Source organism: Mirounga leonina, unplaced genomic scaffold, assembly GCF_011800145.1.
Source record: "Mirounga leonina isolate KUSES-001 unplaced genomic scaffold, KU_Mleo_1.0 Mir_114, whole genome shotgun sequence".
Lineage (NCBI taxonomy): Eukaryota > Metazoa > Chordata > Mammalia > Carnivora > Phocidae > Mirounga > Mirounga leonina.
In genome coordinates this window covers 14,834,696-14,852,447 of record NW_023270265.1, presented here as the reverse complement: position 1 = coordinate 14,852,447, position 17,752 = coordinate 14,834,696, and the positions used below count along the sequence as shown (strand labels likewise).

The following is a 17,752-nucleotide window of genomic DNA, read 5'->3' as shown; positions in this document are numbered from 1 at the left end:
GAGTCAGATGTTCACAATATGTGTGATACACCTAGGAACCTACAGAGGAGGTGGGCAGTAGACACAGTGTGATCCGCAGCCCAGTGATGTCATCGGGGACCCAGGGACTTCAGTTTTCTCGTAACGTCAGTTATCCTGGTAGCCATCAGATCTCCGTGCACTGTAGCCCAACTGCCCGGCAGCCACTGGGCTACACTTCCTTGTTCATATGCGGTAGGAGAGACCAGAGAGACAGCTCTCCCCCAGCCTGGAATGGAAGTCCTTCCTTCCTTACCCTGAGTGAGCCAGTCTTACCAGGCCCCGAGTGGGAGAGTGAGCAGTGCCGGGGGGTGTGTGGGGGGGGTACTGTGTGCTGACAGCTGTGTATGAACCTGGGTTCCTGCTTCTCCCGTCTTTCCACCAAGCCAGGCAGTGGTCAGAATCCCATCAAGTACAAGTGTGGGAAGGAAGAGGGGACACCCACACAAAGTCATGGTTCTGTTAGGAAGGAGAGAGGGAGAGATAGATGTTGAGATAGTGGCCACCACCACCTATCTACCAGCTCTCTGTGTGAAAGTGAGTTGGAGTGATTACATAAGTAGTTTTGTTTTTTAAAAGACTTCTTATGAGCATTTTTCCAGGTTTTTAAATATTCTTCAAAAGTGATTTTAATGGTTCTGTGATATTCCGTCTTATTTAATAAGCCCTTACAATATTTGCTATATGGCACTGTTCTAAACACTTTACAGGTATTAATTGAATTAAATCTTCATTTAACGCTATGTGATCAGTACTGTTATTACTCCCGTTTTAAGATGTGAAACTGAAGTTCAGAGAGGTTAAGTAATGTGCCCAAGATCATGCAGTTAATGTGTGCAGAGCTGGGGGGTTTCAGACCCAGGCAGCACTCCTAACGACTAGCTTGTGCTGAATTAAAGAAATGGAATGGTTTGTTCGTCCCTTGTCTTTATGGACATTTAGGTGGCGCCCACTTTTTCCACAGTGTAGATAATGCTCCAGTGGATATCCCCGTACATCAGTGTTTGTTTGGGACTGCTGGGTCAGTGGGTGACTGCTATTAAGCCTCTCGCTGTGTCGTGCTCTGCTGCTTCCCATAAGAATAGCACAGCTGCACTCTTGCTATGGGCTTTCCAGGGGAAGTGGTCACTGTGATGCGCGCCCCACCATGCAGAAGCGAGCAGGCTGCAGCGGTCAGGAGATTGACTGTAGGCATTGCTGCGTCTGCTGGTAACCACGGTGCCTTGGGCATGCCAACCTTCAGAGCCCCCGAGCACGGCAGCATTTCTGTCCTGCTTACTTCCCATAGCTGGGAGGTTGACTGAAATCGTGTGGGTGAAAACTGCTAAGATTCTCTTAGGTTTGAAGGGATACGTAATGCCTTCCCTCACCTGGAATAGAAGAGGAAAGGAAAGTACTTTTGTTAGTAATTTTTGTTTCATTTTCTTTTACTTTACTCTAGATTTCACTTACTGGGTGTTAACCTCAACGGCTTTTTCTTTAAAGAAAATATCAATAAATTTCCATAGCTAGGCTTTTCTTTTTCAGATGGTTACCTTTCTATTTGTTAATTTTTCTTGTTTTTTGGCGGTTAATCATCCATATATTGTCATTCATGGTTGTGTTTTCTTGGACGTTTTGGGTGCAGGTTCAAGGGGTTGGGTCCGACTATAATTGTCTGTCCAACGACAGTGATGCATCAATGGGTGAAGGAATTTCATACATGGTGGCCTCCATTCAGAGTGGCAGTTCTACACGAAACCGGCTCCTATACTCAAAAAAAGGTAACACTACAATACTTCAGTACCTGTTGGTTTGCTTGGTTTTAAACGTCTCCATTTTACATATTTGTTTTTCCTTCGATCCCTGTATTTCTCAGATACATGTTCCTGTGTTTCTTCTATGCATTACTGTTACTGATGTAATTTAGAGCTCTGTATTTTCAAAACAATTATGAATGTAGGCTTTATCATTCTAACAGTTCATAGTGGCCTTGAGACGTGTTTGTTGTCCAGCTAAACACAACTGGGCACAGACAGGGCACCACGAGCCTGCTAGTGTGAGTGGGACCATACAGTGGGGGCTTAGAGAGCAGTTAACTAGTTGGATTCGGGCCATTAGTGGCTTTCCACAGTTTTAGGAAAGTGTAATGTAGTAACTCCTCATTGGTAAATGCATTTAACATGCTTTTCAACATATTTTTAATGAACAAAAGAACAGCCTGCCATTTTGAGAATTTCCTAATTTGTTGCTTTTCCTATTGTTTTTTTGTTAAATTGTGTTCTCTGAATCTGGTCATCATGTAAGCACAAGCACTGTATTTTGAATTTCTTCACTAATGTGTAATTTTAGTCACACGATTAAAAAGGAGGTTATTTGTGCTCAAATGGGTAGCACAGAGAGGTGTATTATGCTTTTTTAATTCTCAGATCTGACCATCCAGACTGTTTGCTGAATAGCTGATAATTGCCCTTCTTCACTGTGGGTTTGCAGGTTGTTTTATTGACACAAAGTGGCAGTTTGCTATGAATTCTTTCTTTCCCAAGTCTTTGGAGCTCTTGAGTGAGCTCTTGTGGACTCACACGAGAGCAGCATGCCTGAAAGAGCTACTGAATGTTTGCCTCACTGAGTTAGACACATGTGAGCTCCTGAACTCCATTGTTTCTGCACTTTCACCCAGTACCCCTTTCCTCCAAACTCCCGTTTTGTTCACGATCATGAGTAAGTGCAACTTTTGATAGAAGTCAATCAGGAGTCTCTATAATTTGGTACCTCAGGTTTGGTGAGATGGAATCTTGCTTATACTAGCTGCTGTTAAACCAACTGACTTTGCCCTGAATTTTAAATGATAAATGGAAAACAAACTGAGTTAAAATAATTAATGAAGTAGGGTTAATTCTGTGGACAAAACGAAACGAAACAAAACAAAACAGTGATTTTTAACAGCATAAAAATAACCATTTAGATTGTTTTTCTAGTCAAACCAAATTGTTGTAAATACCTTTTTTGTCACCCTTGTAAAACATTTTTGATGCCTTTTTTCATTTCCATCGTATGTTGACATTTCTTAATGTTTTGTATTGCAAAATCCAGCAGGATTCGTTACTTGATGTTTCTCTTTAAAAGGCACATTTTCCGTATGTTCCTCTTTATCTCTTTTGGGCTACTGAAGGGCATATATTCACTTTCACCTTTATCATAGCTTACCTGCATTTCCTCTTTTATTATAACCTGAAGAACTATCTTCATGTAAATGAAATGTCTCCGTTGGTGCCCTGCTTCCTTGTTTGGAGGGCAGAGCTTTAGAGAATAGATATTTCACTTTTGTTTGCAGTGATTCCATCTTCTGAGGTTGTTTTGCACACACAAACACATGCATATATGTGATTGTTCATAATTTTTTTGGTGCTTTACAGTTTGCTAAGGACCTTAACTTGAAGTTTCTTATTTAACTTTTGAGAAAAAGCAGTAGACATGTGTTTTTCCTCTGACCCTTAATTAACTCTGTTTCTTTTCCATTATAAAGTATCCCCGATCCCTAAAGATGTAAGTTGGCATGCAAAAGACCAAAAAGGTGTTCGTTTGCATCTTACAAACCATACTCTTGACTTAGAAACACAGTTTATTATTTATCATTGTTAATATCAGTTTATTATTTGTGATGAGGACACATTAAAAATACATTAAGTTGTTTGCACAGACCTTGTTAGTAACACTTCCAAGATCAGAACTCCAGCTGCTAGATTCAAACACCAAAGTGACATTTGATACCTTTGCTCCTTCCTTTTAATATTTGTTCATGAAGATCTTTGTCACCACCCCGTGCACACCTGTTGGCTTGCAGATACTGTGTTAGATTACAGTTAAATATGTTTTTTAATCATGTTTCAAATATTCTGTCTGACCTCTAACCCAGCATCTAATGCTTGACTTCCTTTCTGTCCTTATCAGCTGAGATTCTTTTTCTCCATGGGGGAGCTTTCTGTGCCCACGGGCCTGTCCAGATAACGGTGCTCTGGCATGGGGACATCCAGTGCTGGAGAAAATACGGAAGAGGAGAGAATTTCTCTTTAGAAAAGTTAAAAGTCTAATTCAGTAATTGTTCTGCTTCTCATTCAAGTAGATTGTCTTTATTTTCCTAATGATTTGTTGTGGCTGATAGGACGTAAAATTTTGAAAATTAAAAAAAAAATTTTCATTTAGAGCACAGGCATCAGATGATCACTTTCTGAATGGAACACATCCATCATCCTTCTTCCTTACATTGCCTTTTAGCTTCCTACTTCTCTCACCATGTGACCCTGTATTATCTTTGTTAGTACTCTCTTTGATTGACAGCATAATTTAGAATTATCAGATGCAAACCCAGCAACCATGCAGAAAAATATGTGGCTGGTATTTTCAACCAAACAATCAAATCAGATAAAGACATTTTCAGTCTTCTGGATCTTCTTTTAATGGTCAGTTGAAATCTCATTTCATAAGAATCTAAGATTTTCCTTTTCTCGTGTTTTATGATCCCTTTTTTCTAACATAGAGAAACTTGATACATGAGTTGATTAACATACATTTATTGAGTAACTATAAACATGACATTGAGGCTGTTAGGGCTCCAAAATATGGATATGATGTTTTTAACTGACCTTGAAAAACTAGCCATTTTCTTGGGGAGAGAAAATACCTGAAAAGATAATAAAAGAAGGCAGTTTTGTGGTACTTACCTCATAACTCACAGTGGGTGGTGGCATCTTTAGCACTGTGTTAAACGAAGTTTATTTAATTATTAAGGACACTTTTTTCCAATTTGTTGGAAGATGTTTTTTTTTTTTTTTTTTAAAGATTTTATTTATTTATTTGACAGAGAGAGACATAGTGAGAGCAGGAACACAAGCAGGGGGAGTGGAAGAGGGAGAAGCAGGCTTCCCGCCGAGCAGGGAGCCCGATGTGGGGCTCGATCCCAGGACCCTGGGATCATGACCTGAGCCGAAGGCAGACGCTTAACGACTGAGCCACCCAGGCGCCCTGTTGGAAGATGTTTAATGAGAAATTTCTTGCTTGTATTCTGAACCAGTAGTCACTTTGTCTCTGCCACCTTTTCCTGTTATATCCTACAGATATAGTAATTCTGTGGAATATTTTTGATAATTCAAAGAGTTTTATCGCATTTTGACAAACCTGTGGCATTTAGGGGCATGAGAGTGGGAAATGCAACAATAGCACAAAGGTTCCAAAGCATAGCTTTTATCATTACCAGATCAGGGTTTGAATCTTGGATTTGCCATTTTACAGCTTTGTGACCTTGAACAAATCACTTAGCTTCTCTGAGCCTAGTTTGATCTCCAAAAAATGAGTATTTTTTGGTAATTTTGTGAAGAGTTGTTGAGGGTAATAGGTATGCATGAGAAGCTTAGTGTCGTCCTTGGCATGTAACATTTACTCAGGTAATTCTTACTGTTAGAAATAAAGAATGTTGTAGACCATTTTTCTTGGTAGTCAAAAGAAAAGATTGCTGTTTCTGACTGATTCAGTATAAATACTTGCTAGCTTGAAGGTTCACACTTGCTTTATCAAACATGTTTGTGGGCATTCATGTCTAGACCTTTTTTTTCCTCACATCCAGATGCATCTGGCCCCAAATGGATACAATGAAATAGCATGCTAAAATTCTTTTTGCGAAACACAAGGTGTGACTAAAGGACAAACCACAGGAAAACATGGCTGTTTGATGAAACTGCCATCACGTGTTCTTTAAAAAGGCCCGTTTTCTGGAACACTAGTCAGAGGACTTGGCTTTTTAAAGAGCTGGAAGGGAGGCAGGCAAAAACATAGCAAATAAAAGTAGAAAAGGGCCACATGGTCCCTCCAGCATCCTAAATATTTCAGGCCCATTCCAAGTACACAAATTATAACACAAAGTGATGTAATTCCTATTAACTTGAGAGACGGTGTATACACCTGATACACGAAATGATAGATGCTATATGCTTGTTCTGTGAGGTGGATTGTAGAATTATGGTGCTGGAGCCCCTTTTTTCTTCATTGTCAGCACAAATCCTTGTTTATTAAAGATTTAGCTTGAAGGAAATTTTAATTAATTACAGGTGCCGTAAATCCTGCCCGGGAAGCCGCGCTGTGTTTCCCGTGAATGGCCTTCCTGTGCCTCTGCTGCAGCCCGCTCGCCCCGCTGCCTGACAGTGTGATTTATGGCTCTTGTTTTCTACCGGTCCGCTGTTTGCCCTCTAGGAGGGATCGGTCTCCTGAGCCTCCGTAATAACAGCAGCGCTTTCACAGACGTCTTTTAATGACAACCGCACTGCATTCAGTAAGTCAGGCTAATTGCAGATATACCCTATTAATTGCAAAAACTAGGAGAGGTTACATATTTTACAAGCTTTTAATTTGAAACCGCCCGAGATGATTTGTCTTAAGTGTTTGGATAGAGACGTCCGTAATATTCAACAATTCGCCATTATTGAAACTCCAGTCTGGGCCGTTCTAGAATTCTGAGATTGAATCAGGTGAAAACAAATAGTCTTAGATGATGTTTTTACCCAGTGGCCGTTAAGTGGAAGTTACATTGTCAATAGGGACATTAAAAAAAAAAATTCTTACGCTTCTTATGAAAGGGTCTTTTTGATTATTACTCATCATCATACATCTTTCTGAATATGGTAGAAATTGTGTATTTCTATGGCTTAACATTACAGAATTTTCCAAATCAACTTCAGTCCTTATTAAACATGCAAAAGAAGCTGACCATGGTGCCAGTGGTGTGTATTTGAGAGACTTGGCATCTCATTTGCTCAGCTGTGGTGAAGTGGCATCCAGAATCCAGTTCAGGGGGGCATTCCTTGGTGGGTGGGGGCGTTAAGGGAATGGCCGTGGTGAGTCTTTGCATCCAGCAGTTGCAGGAGTTCCAGGGTCCCAAGCAAGTGGATGCACATTTGCAGGGCCTGGCTGCGACCCAGTGGACATTTCATAAACGTGGGTGGTAATCTGTCCTCTGTTGGTTTTGAAGCCCCAAACACTGGCAGTTGTTTTCATCCCCCCTCGTCTCTGTGTGTGCACAGAGCTCCAGGCCTAGAGGAGAGTTGGGCACGGACATTCTCGGTTTCGGTCCGCTGCCTTCTTGGGTCCTAGCTGCTTTATGACTTCTAGCAGCCACTGCTCTCCTGGCGGGGAAGACGGGCGTAGAGTTGTGGCAGCTGCCTGTCCACAGTCTCTGTGGAAAATTTAGGCGCAGAGGAGCTCTTAGCATCAGCTCTGGCTTCTGAAAGTCCCGGGACTGGCGGGATGAGGCGTGTGAGGTGGAGCCCCGCATCTTTGCACGGCCCGCTTTTCTTCATGGGCACTAGGAGCTGCAGCGGGGCCTGTAGTGGTGGATTAGCAGTGTAGTCGGGGTGAAGGGGAGGGAGGCGAGTCCAGGAGAAACCTGGCTGTGTGTTTGGAAAGCTGTGAGCCCTGAGGTTTTTACTGTGCATTCACCGTAAGGTACAGAGTTGGGAAATGGTTAATCAGCTGTGGTCTTCAATGTAGGACTGTGCAGGCATTGAAAACCAAAACTGTTCATGAAAGCCATGAACAGGAAGCCTGCAAAGTAGTGGTCATAATAATAACATAGCTCTCCCTGTTGAACCTTTAATACATACTGGGTACTGGGTATCGTAGGTGTTCTCTAAAGCAGTTTTATAAACTCGCAAGTTTTGAGTGGGTATTATGACATGAGAAAGTCATTTCTCCCTCTTTGTTTTTCTCTTTCAAAATGTTTTTGGCTCGTACTACACCATTTTATACTCTGTTGAGTTAAAAAATATTCCAATCCTAGTTTATTAACATAATATTAAAATCATTTTTGAAGATGTTGAGTTTTATAAAATTTGCATAATTGTGATTACATGAATGATTGCATTAGGTTTCCTGATACTTCGCTCTTCTTATATTCCTGTGATGAGCCTTATTAGGTTAATATACGGCTAGATTTTATTTATAAGTAATGGATCTCTAGTAGGGAGTACACGTGTAAGTGTGGTGTGTCTGTTAGTTTTGAAAACAGGGTTTTGCTAGCCTTACAGTAATGAATTGAAATGTGTCCTGTCTTTTCCTGCATTTTGGAATAGTTTAAACAACAGGATGGATTCCTACATTGCTCGTGAAACCATTTGGGTCTGGTTGACTTTTGGTGAGAAGAGCATACCATCTTTTTCAGGTTCTTCAGTAATTGCTCTGATTGGTTTGTCTCATTTTTCTTGGGTCCATTTTGGTACTTTATTTTTTTTTTAACAGTTGTCCTCTGTCAAAGTGTTCAGGGTTTTGGCATTAGCTCAATGGGGGCAGTGGTGAGAAGACACATTTGTGTAGTATCTACATCTGGGTTGCGCTCTTTTGACCTCACGCTGTGCAGCTGAGTCTGTTCTTTGGGCTGACTTGACAGAGCTTTGTCTGTTTTGTTTTTTTCAGTGAGCTATTTCATTTTATGCTTTTGCAGTTCTACCAGTTTTGTTTTTTTTATGGTCCACTAAGTTTTGTTTTTATCTTATTCTCTCATTTTCCTTTTTTAGCAGATTGCATTGACTGACTGCTCAGCTTGCTTTTAGCCTCAGTGGCGTGTGAGGAATGAGTATTCCTTGTGTGGTCAGAAACTCTGCTGATAGCTCTTAAAAGGAGCTCACGGATGGTGGTGCTCAGATCATTTGTATTTTAATTTTTGACCTCTTGTTTTCTTTAATCTTAACTTTCTCTCTTCTGGTCTGTCAAACTCTGGGAGGCTGCGCCTGGTCCCCTGCAGGCTGTGGATGTCCTGCTTCGTCAGCGCAGCTATGAGGGCTTTGCACCCCTGGTTTGGTGCAGGGCTTGTTGGTAGGTGAAAGTGCGTGGCTCCTCCTCCAGCGCGCACTGTTGCCTTTAAAATATAAAATATCCCTCTCTGTTCCTGTTCAGTTCGTTTTGTCTGCTATTTGTATTTCTAGTCCTACCCTGTTTCTGTTTGCATTTCTTGGGTAGTTCCCATATTTTCAGCTTTCAGTGCCAGGCTCGTTTTGGTCTAAGGGTTTGGCTGTATGTACCCCCTGGAAAGTCTTGCTGCTAATAACCCACTGTCATTGTGGAGACTTCTGGTATATTTAGTCTGAAACCAGCGATCGTATTTTCTGTTTATTGTATTTTCTGTTTTCCTGATTTTTTTTCTATTTTCTATTAGTTTTTTCCCCTAGAGTGGTTTGATAATTATACAGTCTAATTCTTGTATTTATGTGGAAGTAGCAGCTATGGATCAGTAGATGGGCTTGTTTTTTTACAAATGTAATCCAACCTGTTTTTCTTTTATAGTTAAAAGGCAGACAGTGTCGAAGGGGAAGGGAGGGAAAAATGAAACAAGACGAAACCAGAGAGGGAGATAAACCAGAAGAGACTCTTAATCTCAGGAAACAAACTGAGGGTTGCTGGAGTGGTGGGGGTGGGAGGGATGGGGTGGCTGGGTGATAGACATTGGGGAGGGTATGTGCTATGGTGAGCGCTGTGAATTGTGCAAGACTGATGAATCACAGATCTGTACCCCTGAAACAAATAATACATTATACGTTAATTAAAAAAAAAAAAACAGACAGTGTCTGTCACTTGTACTCCTTTCTACCCTTGGATGGGGCAGGGTTTTTAGTGTACTTTTATTTCCTCCTGTTCTTACTCTAGGTTTTGTTAAATAAGAATTATAGTGACACTTAAAAATATATCCCTTTTTATACTTTAGATTTATGCTTAATAATATTTACTTACTGTTTTAATACAGGTTTCCCTACTGTCCAAAAGTAGAGCATTCCTATAAAACCCGAAATGGCTTGAATTGAAGAAGCACTTACCATTAATTTATATTGAAAAGTTCTTGAGCTTTCCTAGACCCAAACAGTAACCTCTCTTAGGCTTTTCTGATACCTTAGGACACATCTTGCTAACATGCACAAAATAAATCGAGATAATGCATAGGTGTTCAGAGATCCAGTTCAAAGCTACAGCGCTTGCTGCCCAGACGCTGAGTGTGGTTCCCGGGCAAGGAGCTTGGTGGCGCCACTCTCGTGCTCAGGGTGTGCGCTGCCTCATAATGGCTCACTGCGAAACAAAGACAAAAACTCACCTTTTTTCATAAAAGCGAAAATCCTTTTTGGCTTTCTTTTGGTCGGCAAAAACAGATACGAACGTAGGTCTTTTGTAAAAGTGAAGAAGCTAACTGAACTTTGGAAAGGCAGAGAATACGTGTGATTTTTTTTAAAGAACTGGTGTATGTATTACATGTAATTTTCCCTTAAATCTTTTTATTCTTTCACGGTGAAGTAGGAGGCAGCGTTGCCTAAGATTGAGTTAATATCAGCTTCGGAGGTGGCTCCCTGTCTACGTTCAAATCATGACTCCACCACTTCCCAGCTGTGTGACCTGGTGTATTATTACAGTTTCCTCCCCTGTAGACCAGGGGTTTGTAACAGGACCTCTGTCCTGTTGCAGGGGCTTGCTGGGAGTGCTGTGTCTGTGATGAGCATTCTGGGTCAGGGAGCTCCGCTGTCCGCTGTTCTGCAGGCGCTGTGCATTCCAGGCACACTTTCTTCTGCCCTTGGTGAGGGACCATGTTCTTTTAGTGACCATACCTCTGCCCTGGCTGGATATGTAGTGTACTGTGCCTAGCCTCTCTCTGGCTGGTCTGTTTTCTGTTTTTGCCTGTCTGGAGGTGGAATTTATTTTTTCTGTCAAGCATGACTGCCAGTTTGGATCAATGCAGAATTCCAGGGTCAGAGCGTTTCCCCTAGAATTATGGAAAGATTGTCTCTTTGCTTTCTGACAGTTCAGAGAAACAGAAGAGTTATCCAACTCAGGTGGAGTATTTTTCCTCTGAAGGGAATCTTTTCTTCTTCTGTTTTGTTCTGACTAGAAGCTACAGCATTTTCTCTTTACTTTTGGAATTCTAGTAGGTATATGCCTAGGTATAGGTCTCTTTTCATTGTTTCTGCCTGACGCTCCATTACGTTTTGCTCTATAGACTCCTGTTCCTCTTCAGAATTTTTTTCTATCTTTTAAAAAAATCATTGTTTTTATATCCTTTTGTATTCTCCCCTCCTGGAATTCATGTTCCGTATCAGTAGAGTGCCTGGATTTGTCTTCTTGTCTCGAGACCCTGGCTTTTCTCTCATTTTCTTTTTCTGGCTTTAAAATAAAAAATCACTTCCCATCTATCTTGTTGTTTTAAGTTTAACAAGAATTGACACACAGAATATTTTAGAAAAATAAATATTGGATAAGTGTTTACATATGATAACTTTTTCTAGTCTTCTTTTGAGGGCCCTCCTCCTTTTTTTTTTTTTAAATTATGTTAATTTAATCACCGTACATTACATCATTAGTTTTTGATGTAGTGTTCCATGATTCATTGTTTGCATATAACACCCAGTGCTCTTTAATACCCATCACCAGGCTAACCCATCCCCCCACCCCCCTCCCCTCTAGAACCCTCAGTTTGTTTCTCAGAGTCCATCGTCTCTCATGGTTCGTCTCCCCCTCCAATTTCCCCCCCTTCATTCTTCCCCTCCTGCTATCTTCTTCTTCTTTAAAACATATAATGTATGATTTGTTTCAGAGGTACAGGTCTGTGATTCAACAGTCTTACACAATTCACAGCGCTCACCATAGCACATACCCTCCCCAGTGTCTATAACCCAGTCACCCCATCCCTCCCACCCCCACCACTCCAGCAACCCTCAGTTTGTTTCCTGAGATTAAGAATTCCTCATATCAGTGAGATCATATGATACATGTCTTTCTCTGATTGACTTATTTCGCTCAGCATAATACCCTCCAGTTCCATCCACGTTGTTACAAATGGCAAGACTTCATTCCTTTTGATGGCTGCATAATACTCCATTGTATATATATACCACATCTTCTTTATGCATTCATCTGTCGATGGACATCTTGGCTCTTTCCATAGTTTGGCTATTGTGGACTTTGCTGCTATAAACATCAGGGTGCACATACCCCTTCGGATCCCTACATCCCTACATCCCTACGGTATCTTTGGGGTAAATACCCAGTAGTGCAATTGCTGGGTCGTATGGTAGTTCTGTTTTCAACTTTTTGAGGAACCTCCATACTGTTTTCCAGAGTGGCTGCACCAGCTTGCATTCCCACCAACAGTGTAGGAGGGTTCCCCTTTCTCCGCATCCCCACCAACATCTGTCGTTTCCTGACTTGTTAATTTTAACCATTCTGACTGGTGTGAGGTGGTATCTCATTGAGGTTTTGATTTGGATTTCTCTGATGCCGAGAGGGCCCTCCTCCTTAATAGTAGATCTAGTAGTCAGTGTTTACCAGTTACAGATTAATGAAACATAAACTTCCAGTGCTGATAATGTATAATTGTAATCGTATGTATTATGATTGTGTACATATTTTTAAAATGCATTAGATTATATCATTGAAAGGTTGCCATTTAAAGAATCATGCTCATTTAGTTTATTTAAATGAGCTTATTTAAAACTGGCTTTACCATTTTATCATCATTTTAGGAGAAACTAATTCGAGATATTGCTCATTGTCATGGCATTTTGATCACTTCTTACTCCTACATTCGGCTGATGCAGGATGACATTAGCAGACATGACTGGCACTATGTGATCTTGGACGAGGGGCACAAAATTCGAAATCCAAACGCTGCTGTCACCCTTGCTTGCAAACAGGTATGACCTTTTTTATAGCAAGGGAGATTTCCAGGTGGAAATAATGCAGAAAATTTTTTATTCTTGCCCATAATCATGGTTTTAAAAATTCTCATTGTTCACATTACTGACTGTCTCTCGTAGGGGTCAGTTGTTAGAATGTAACCAGATCCAACTCTCATCCCTAGTGTTCAGCTTGAACAATAAGAAAAATTCTTCCCTGTTTTTCTATATTGCATAAAACGTATACATTTTGGAGATGATTAAAATGATACGTAAAAGTGTTAAATAACCAGGAGTGTATGGGAATATTTTGGGGTGGGGATGGTGGTCATCTCTTGAAAAGTGAATTTAATAAAAAAGGGTTTTCTTTCCCCAATTAGTTCCGCACCCCTCATCGCATCATCTTGTCTGGCTCACCGATGCAAAATAACCTCCGGGAGCTATGGTCGCTCTTTGACTTCATCTTCCCAGGAAAGTTAGGCACATTGCCCGTGTTCATGGAGCAGTTCTCGGTCCCCATCACCATGGGGGGATATTCAAATGCCTCCCCGGTGCAGGTAACGTATTAGGCAGGTGACATTTCTAGGTGTTTTAATATTTAAACTGTTCCTACTTAATACTATACTTTGTAGTCACGTCATTCGTAATCTAAGGGAAATGGCCAAGCTTATAAACTGGTACCTGCCAAAAATCACAAAATTATTTTTGCTTGACACCTCATATTTTTCCAGATGAGTTTTAAAAAATCATGTAATGTATTCAAAACCGGTCAGAAATTATGAAACAAGAATGAATCAGTTCTGGACACTATATAATTTAGTGCATCTTCTAAGATAGTGTCAAAGCTTCGCAAAGGGGAAGCCAGGGAGGATTGAGTTGTTCAGAGAGGATCCGATTCTGGGAAAACAGGCCAAGAAGAGTGGGGCCATTCTAGATTAGGGCAGTGGTGTGAACACAGTCGTGTTGTGTGGCTACCAGCCACAGTGAAGAGACATGCCTCATTGCACTGGAGATGCTTGTGGGGTAGCATGGAAGGTGTGGATGCCAGATATGGGGGCCTTGAAAGGGAGGCAGAGGCTCTCAGCCAGCGAAGAGCCACTGAAGGTGTCTGAGCAGGAGGCTGAAAGAGGGCTGCTCTTGGAGGGTCCCTCAGGCTGCAAGTGGTGAGGGACCCCCAGGAATTGTTAGGGGTGAGGGTGATGAGGACCTGGACCTGGACTTGGGTGGTGGTTCTGAGAAAGAAGGTGGAGAGCAAAAGTTCCAAGTGGCATCTTTTTCCGTAGAACAAACAAGATGTGGGGGCCGCTAAGATAAAGGAAATGGGGTGGAAGTAGTGAGCTTGCTATAGCTGACCCTTGAGGTTTTAGACCTGGGTGACTGGCAGAAGTTGGGGGAGGGGGTTGTCACAGACAGGAACATCAGGACGCTGACCTGAGGGCGGTCTGTGGCATGTGGAGGCAGACCTCAGCCGTGGTGAAGGGCACAAGCCCTCAGGTGGGGCCTGCACCCACCAGGTCATGACTGAGCCAGAAATAAAGCCATCTACCAAAAGAGACATTTACGTGTTTAAAAATACTTAGAGAAAGAATTTTGGACCTTTAAAATTAGGGGATTGTTAAAAATCATTTTAATACTTGAGATGGAATGACTTATAACTAACTTTTATAAGAGCCCCTCTTCCTCCACGGAATCCCTGCTGTCCTTCTTTTATACCATTCTTTTAGAAATTTTATTTTGAAATAATTTCAAACTTAACAGAAGGTTGCAAGAATTAGAAAAAAACTCCTATGCTCTTCACTAGATTCACCAGTTGTCAGCATTTGCTAACATTTTGCCACATTTGCTTTATCTTTCCTTCCTTCCCTCCCTCCTCCTTTCCTACTTCTCTGTACATGTGCACACAAATTTATACTGTTTGTTTTTCCTGACTCATCTGAGAGCAGGTTGTAGACATTATGTCCCTTTTATCCAAGTCCTTCAGTGTGTATTTCTTAAGAACAAGGACATCCCCCTACGTAACCACAGTAAAAACATCCAAATCAGGAGGAAATTTAACACCGATACAATTCTGAGGTCTGTAGTCATTCACATCTTGCCAGTTGTTCAAGTAGTTTCCCTGTCTCTTTAATCCTCCTTCAATCTGCAACAGTTCCTCTAGTTTTGTTTTAGCTCTCGTGACTTCGATATCTTTCCAGACTATGGGCCTTGTATTTTGTAGAATGAGCCTCACTTTTGGTTTGTCTTCCATTCTCTGTGACTTGTCTTTCTCGGTGCTTCACCTCTGGAGGCACATGCTGTTGGTTTATCCTTCATGGGTGGTGACAATTGGTGGTATCTGATTACTGGGGTAAGGTGGTATTTACCAGATTTCTGAACTCTTCAAATTAACCACTTCCTTTGGAATTAATAAATCACTTGTAGGGAGAGACTTGGAGACTCTGTAAATATGGTCCCTTTCGTCCTTATGTTAGAAGTCTGTGTACTTACCTATTTTCCCTTTGTAGGTATAAGGTCTTTGGGAGCAGAACTGTTGGGTTTTTTTATTTGTTTGTTTTGTTTTAAGATTTTATTTGTTTATTTGAGAGAGAGAGGGAGACAGAGCACGAGCCAGGGGGAGGAGGTAGAGGGAGAAGCAGACGTCCCACGGAGCAGGGAGCCTGACGTGGGGCTTGATCCTAGGACCCTGGGATCATGACCTGAGTTGAAGGCAGACGCTTAACTGACTGAGCCACCCAGGCTCCCCAGAGGTGTTGTTTTATATTCGCTTTTTTAAGTCCATGGTTGCCGTGAGTTACTGAATCCCAAGAAGATCGTCTGTCAGCAGATATTTATTGTGTCAGGCTGGGGCTAAAATGATGAGAGGTGGCTGGCAACCAGAACCTTCCCTTGAATAGTGTTCTCAGTCCAGTGGGATTATCATAATGATGACTGTGATCAGGGGAGATATCCAATATCAGAGCTTGTGGGAGTCAAGAAAGGCTTCTTGGGGGAGAAATGACTGTGCTAGGCTGAGGAAGGTGAGGGGAAAAAACATTAACTACCAAGAATATGGCCTGCTTCTTAGCTTTGCATGTTAAGCTTAGATTTTAGAACTGAAAAGAAAAAAATAAAGAACTGAAAGAACCTCCTCATTTCTTGCTCAAGGTTATTGAGACTCAGTGGTTTGGTGAATGGCCTAAGGTCCCTCAGCTCTGGAATAGGCAGAACTGGGGAGTAATTGTCACTCTGCCTTGTCAGGAATAGGAAGGAAACATGGACATGCTCAGTTGGTCTTCATTTTACATGGCACTGGGAAGTTGGGAGTGATAGTTAAGAGAAATACAGTTGGATCCCTACCATGTGTGTACTCAGAGAGACAGGGAGGCAGATGGGAAGTAAATATAGAATTAGCTTTATTGCCTAAAGCACAGGATTGCCTAGGAAAGTTGGACTGAGAACGTGGCCGGACATCAAGGCTAAGATTGGGTTTCTTAGTCTTCCTTGCTCTCCCATTCCCACTACATTCTAGAGTTTTAGTTCTTCCTCTGAGGAGAGTTGGTTATGAAAAACAGACCCATCCCCAGCCACTGTGAGTTTGACCCCTGTGAGTTCACCACAGTGGGTCAGGGACAGGGAGGGGTGGTAGAAGGAGAACTCTCCAGAGGGGGTGGACAGGCAGGAGAGAGAGCAGGTATGAGCTGCCAGGCCACTCACCAACCCAGCCCTGGTTTTCCAGCATTATCATCCAGCTCACTCGTGCTTCTGGAGGAGAAATATGTGAGTAGAGGTGGGGATGTGGAGATAGTTTCCTTACATACTGTATATGTTTTTAGGAAGATTTAAACAGTGTACTTGCTTCCTTGGTGGGACTGTAAAGTCATGTTAAATTTTGAAATTTATCATCTCTGTATTACAAACCATAGTACGTACCTGATCATCATCTTAAGGGTAATTTTTAATCTGTGTCTGAATGATACATTTACGAGGTTACCTGTAACTAAAAGTTGTTGATTAATTGAACTTGTTATTGTCTGCTATTCCAAGTAAATCCTGTTTTTTCTGTGTATGTACTCACATACACACAAGGTGAACACACATATATATGTACATATGTGTATACATAGTTGAGTGAGGTATACTTAGGGTCTTTTAAAATGATTTTCACTGTGTTATTTTTTTTTAAAAAAGATTTTATTTGAGTGAGAGAGAGAGCATGAGCGGGCAGGGAGAGGCAGAGGGAAAGGGAGAAGGAGGCCCCCTGCTGAGCAGGGAACCCAGTGTGGGCTCGATCCCAGGATCCTGGGATCATGACCTGAGCCAAAGGCAGATGCTTAGCTGAGTGAGCCACCCAGGTGCCCCTATGTTAATTTTTTAACATGAATTTTTCTGTATGTGTTATGGTCATGCTTTTTTTATTGTCATTTATTTTGCAGCTAATTTTGTTAAACTTAGACTTTGGTTGGAATTGTTCTTGTTCCATTAAATAGTAATTTACTAGGTGGTTAAGCCTATTTAGATTTTTTTTTTAAGTATCAATAATTTATTGAATTCTTTGTTTGCCTTTAAGTGAATTACCCTCTGCAGAGGGTGTTTTTCCTGAGCTGTGGGATCTTTGTTTTTCTACATACAGTTAATACGCATCTCATGTGGATATGCTCCATTACAGAACCATATGCTCCATCTCAGGCTAGAGTGACCTTTCATTTCTGGGATCATAGGGCTTTTCTTGAACTTACTCTCCTAAGTCCCCAGTGGGCAGTAATCTCTGCTTATTATCTGGTTGCTCCCATGGCTACAGCTTTCCCCCAGAGTTAGCTTTTGATCTTCAGTCTCACAGAGCAGCAGTTCCTTTGTAGCTTTTGGAGAATGCAAGATTATAAACAGAGATTCATTTGAAAGCCGTTTTTTCCCTAGAGGGTAGTCGAGGACTGAAGAAATCTCTACTTTAGGGTTTAACAATATAATAATAATTAAAGCAAAGTATGGAGGAGGAATAGGGCACAAAATCACCAGTTCTTTTGTTGTACACTTTGGTTAATAAGTTTTTAAACTGATGATATCTTCTGAAAGGTACCACCTGGAGT

The 17,752-nt window shown here is 41.4% G+C and overlaps 1 protein-coding gene across 2 annotated transcripts in view; it reads left to right on the top strand.

The window, feature by feature from the left end:
- The window catches only part of ERCC6 (ERCC excision repair 6, chromatin remodeling factor), a 72,164-nt gene that overhangs the window by 38,133 nt on the left and 16,279 nt on the right, over nucleotides 1–17,752 (top strand). For both annotated transcript variants that reach the window (XM_035023844.1, XM_035023850.1), the window contains exons 8-10: nucleotides 1,646–1,781; nucleotides 12,537–12,707; nucleotides 13,070–13,246. In XM_035023844.1, coding sequence (XP_034879735.1) covers nucleotides 1,646–1,781; nucleotides 12,537–12,707; nucleotides 13,070–13,246 — 484 coding nt within the window. The remainder of the gene's footprint in view (nucleotides 1–1,645; nucleotides 1,782–12,536; nucleotides 12,708–13,069; nucleotides 13,247–17,752) is intronic.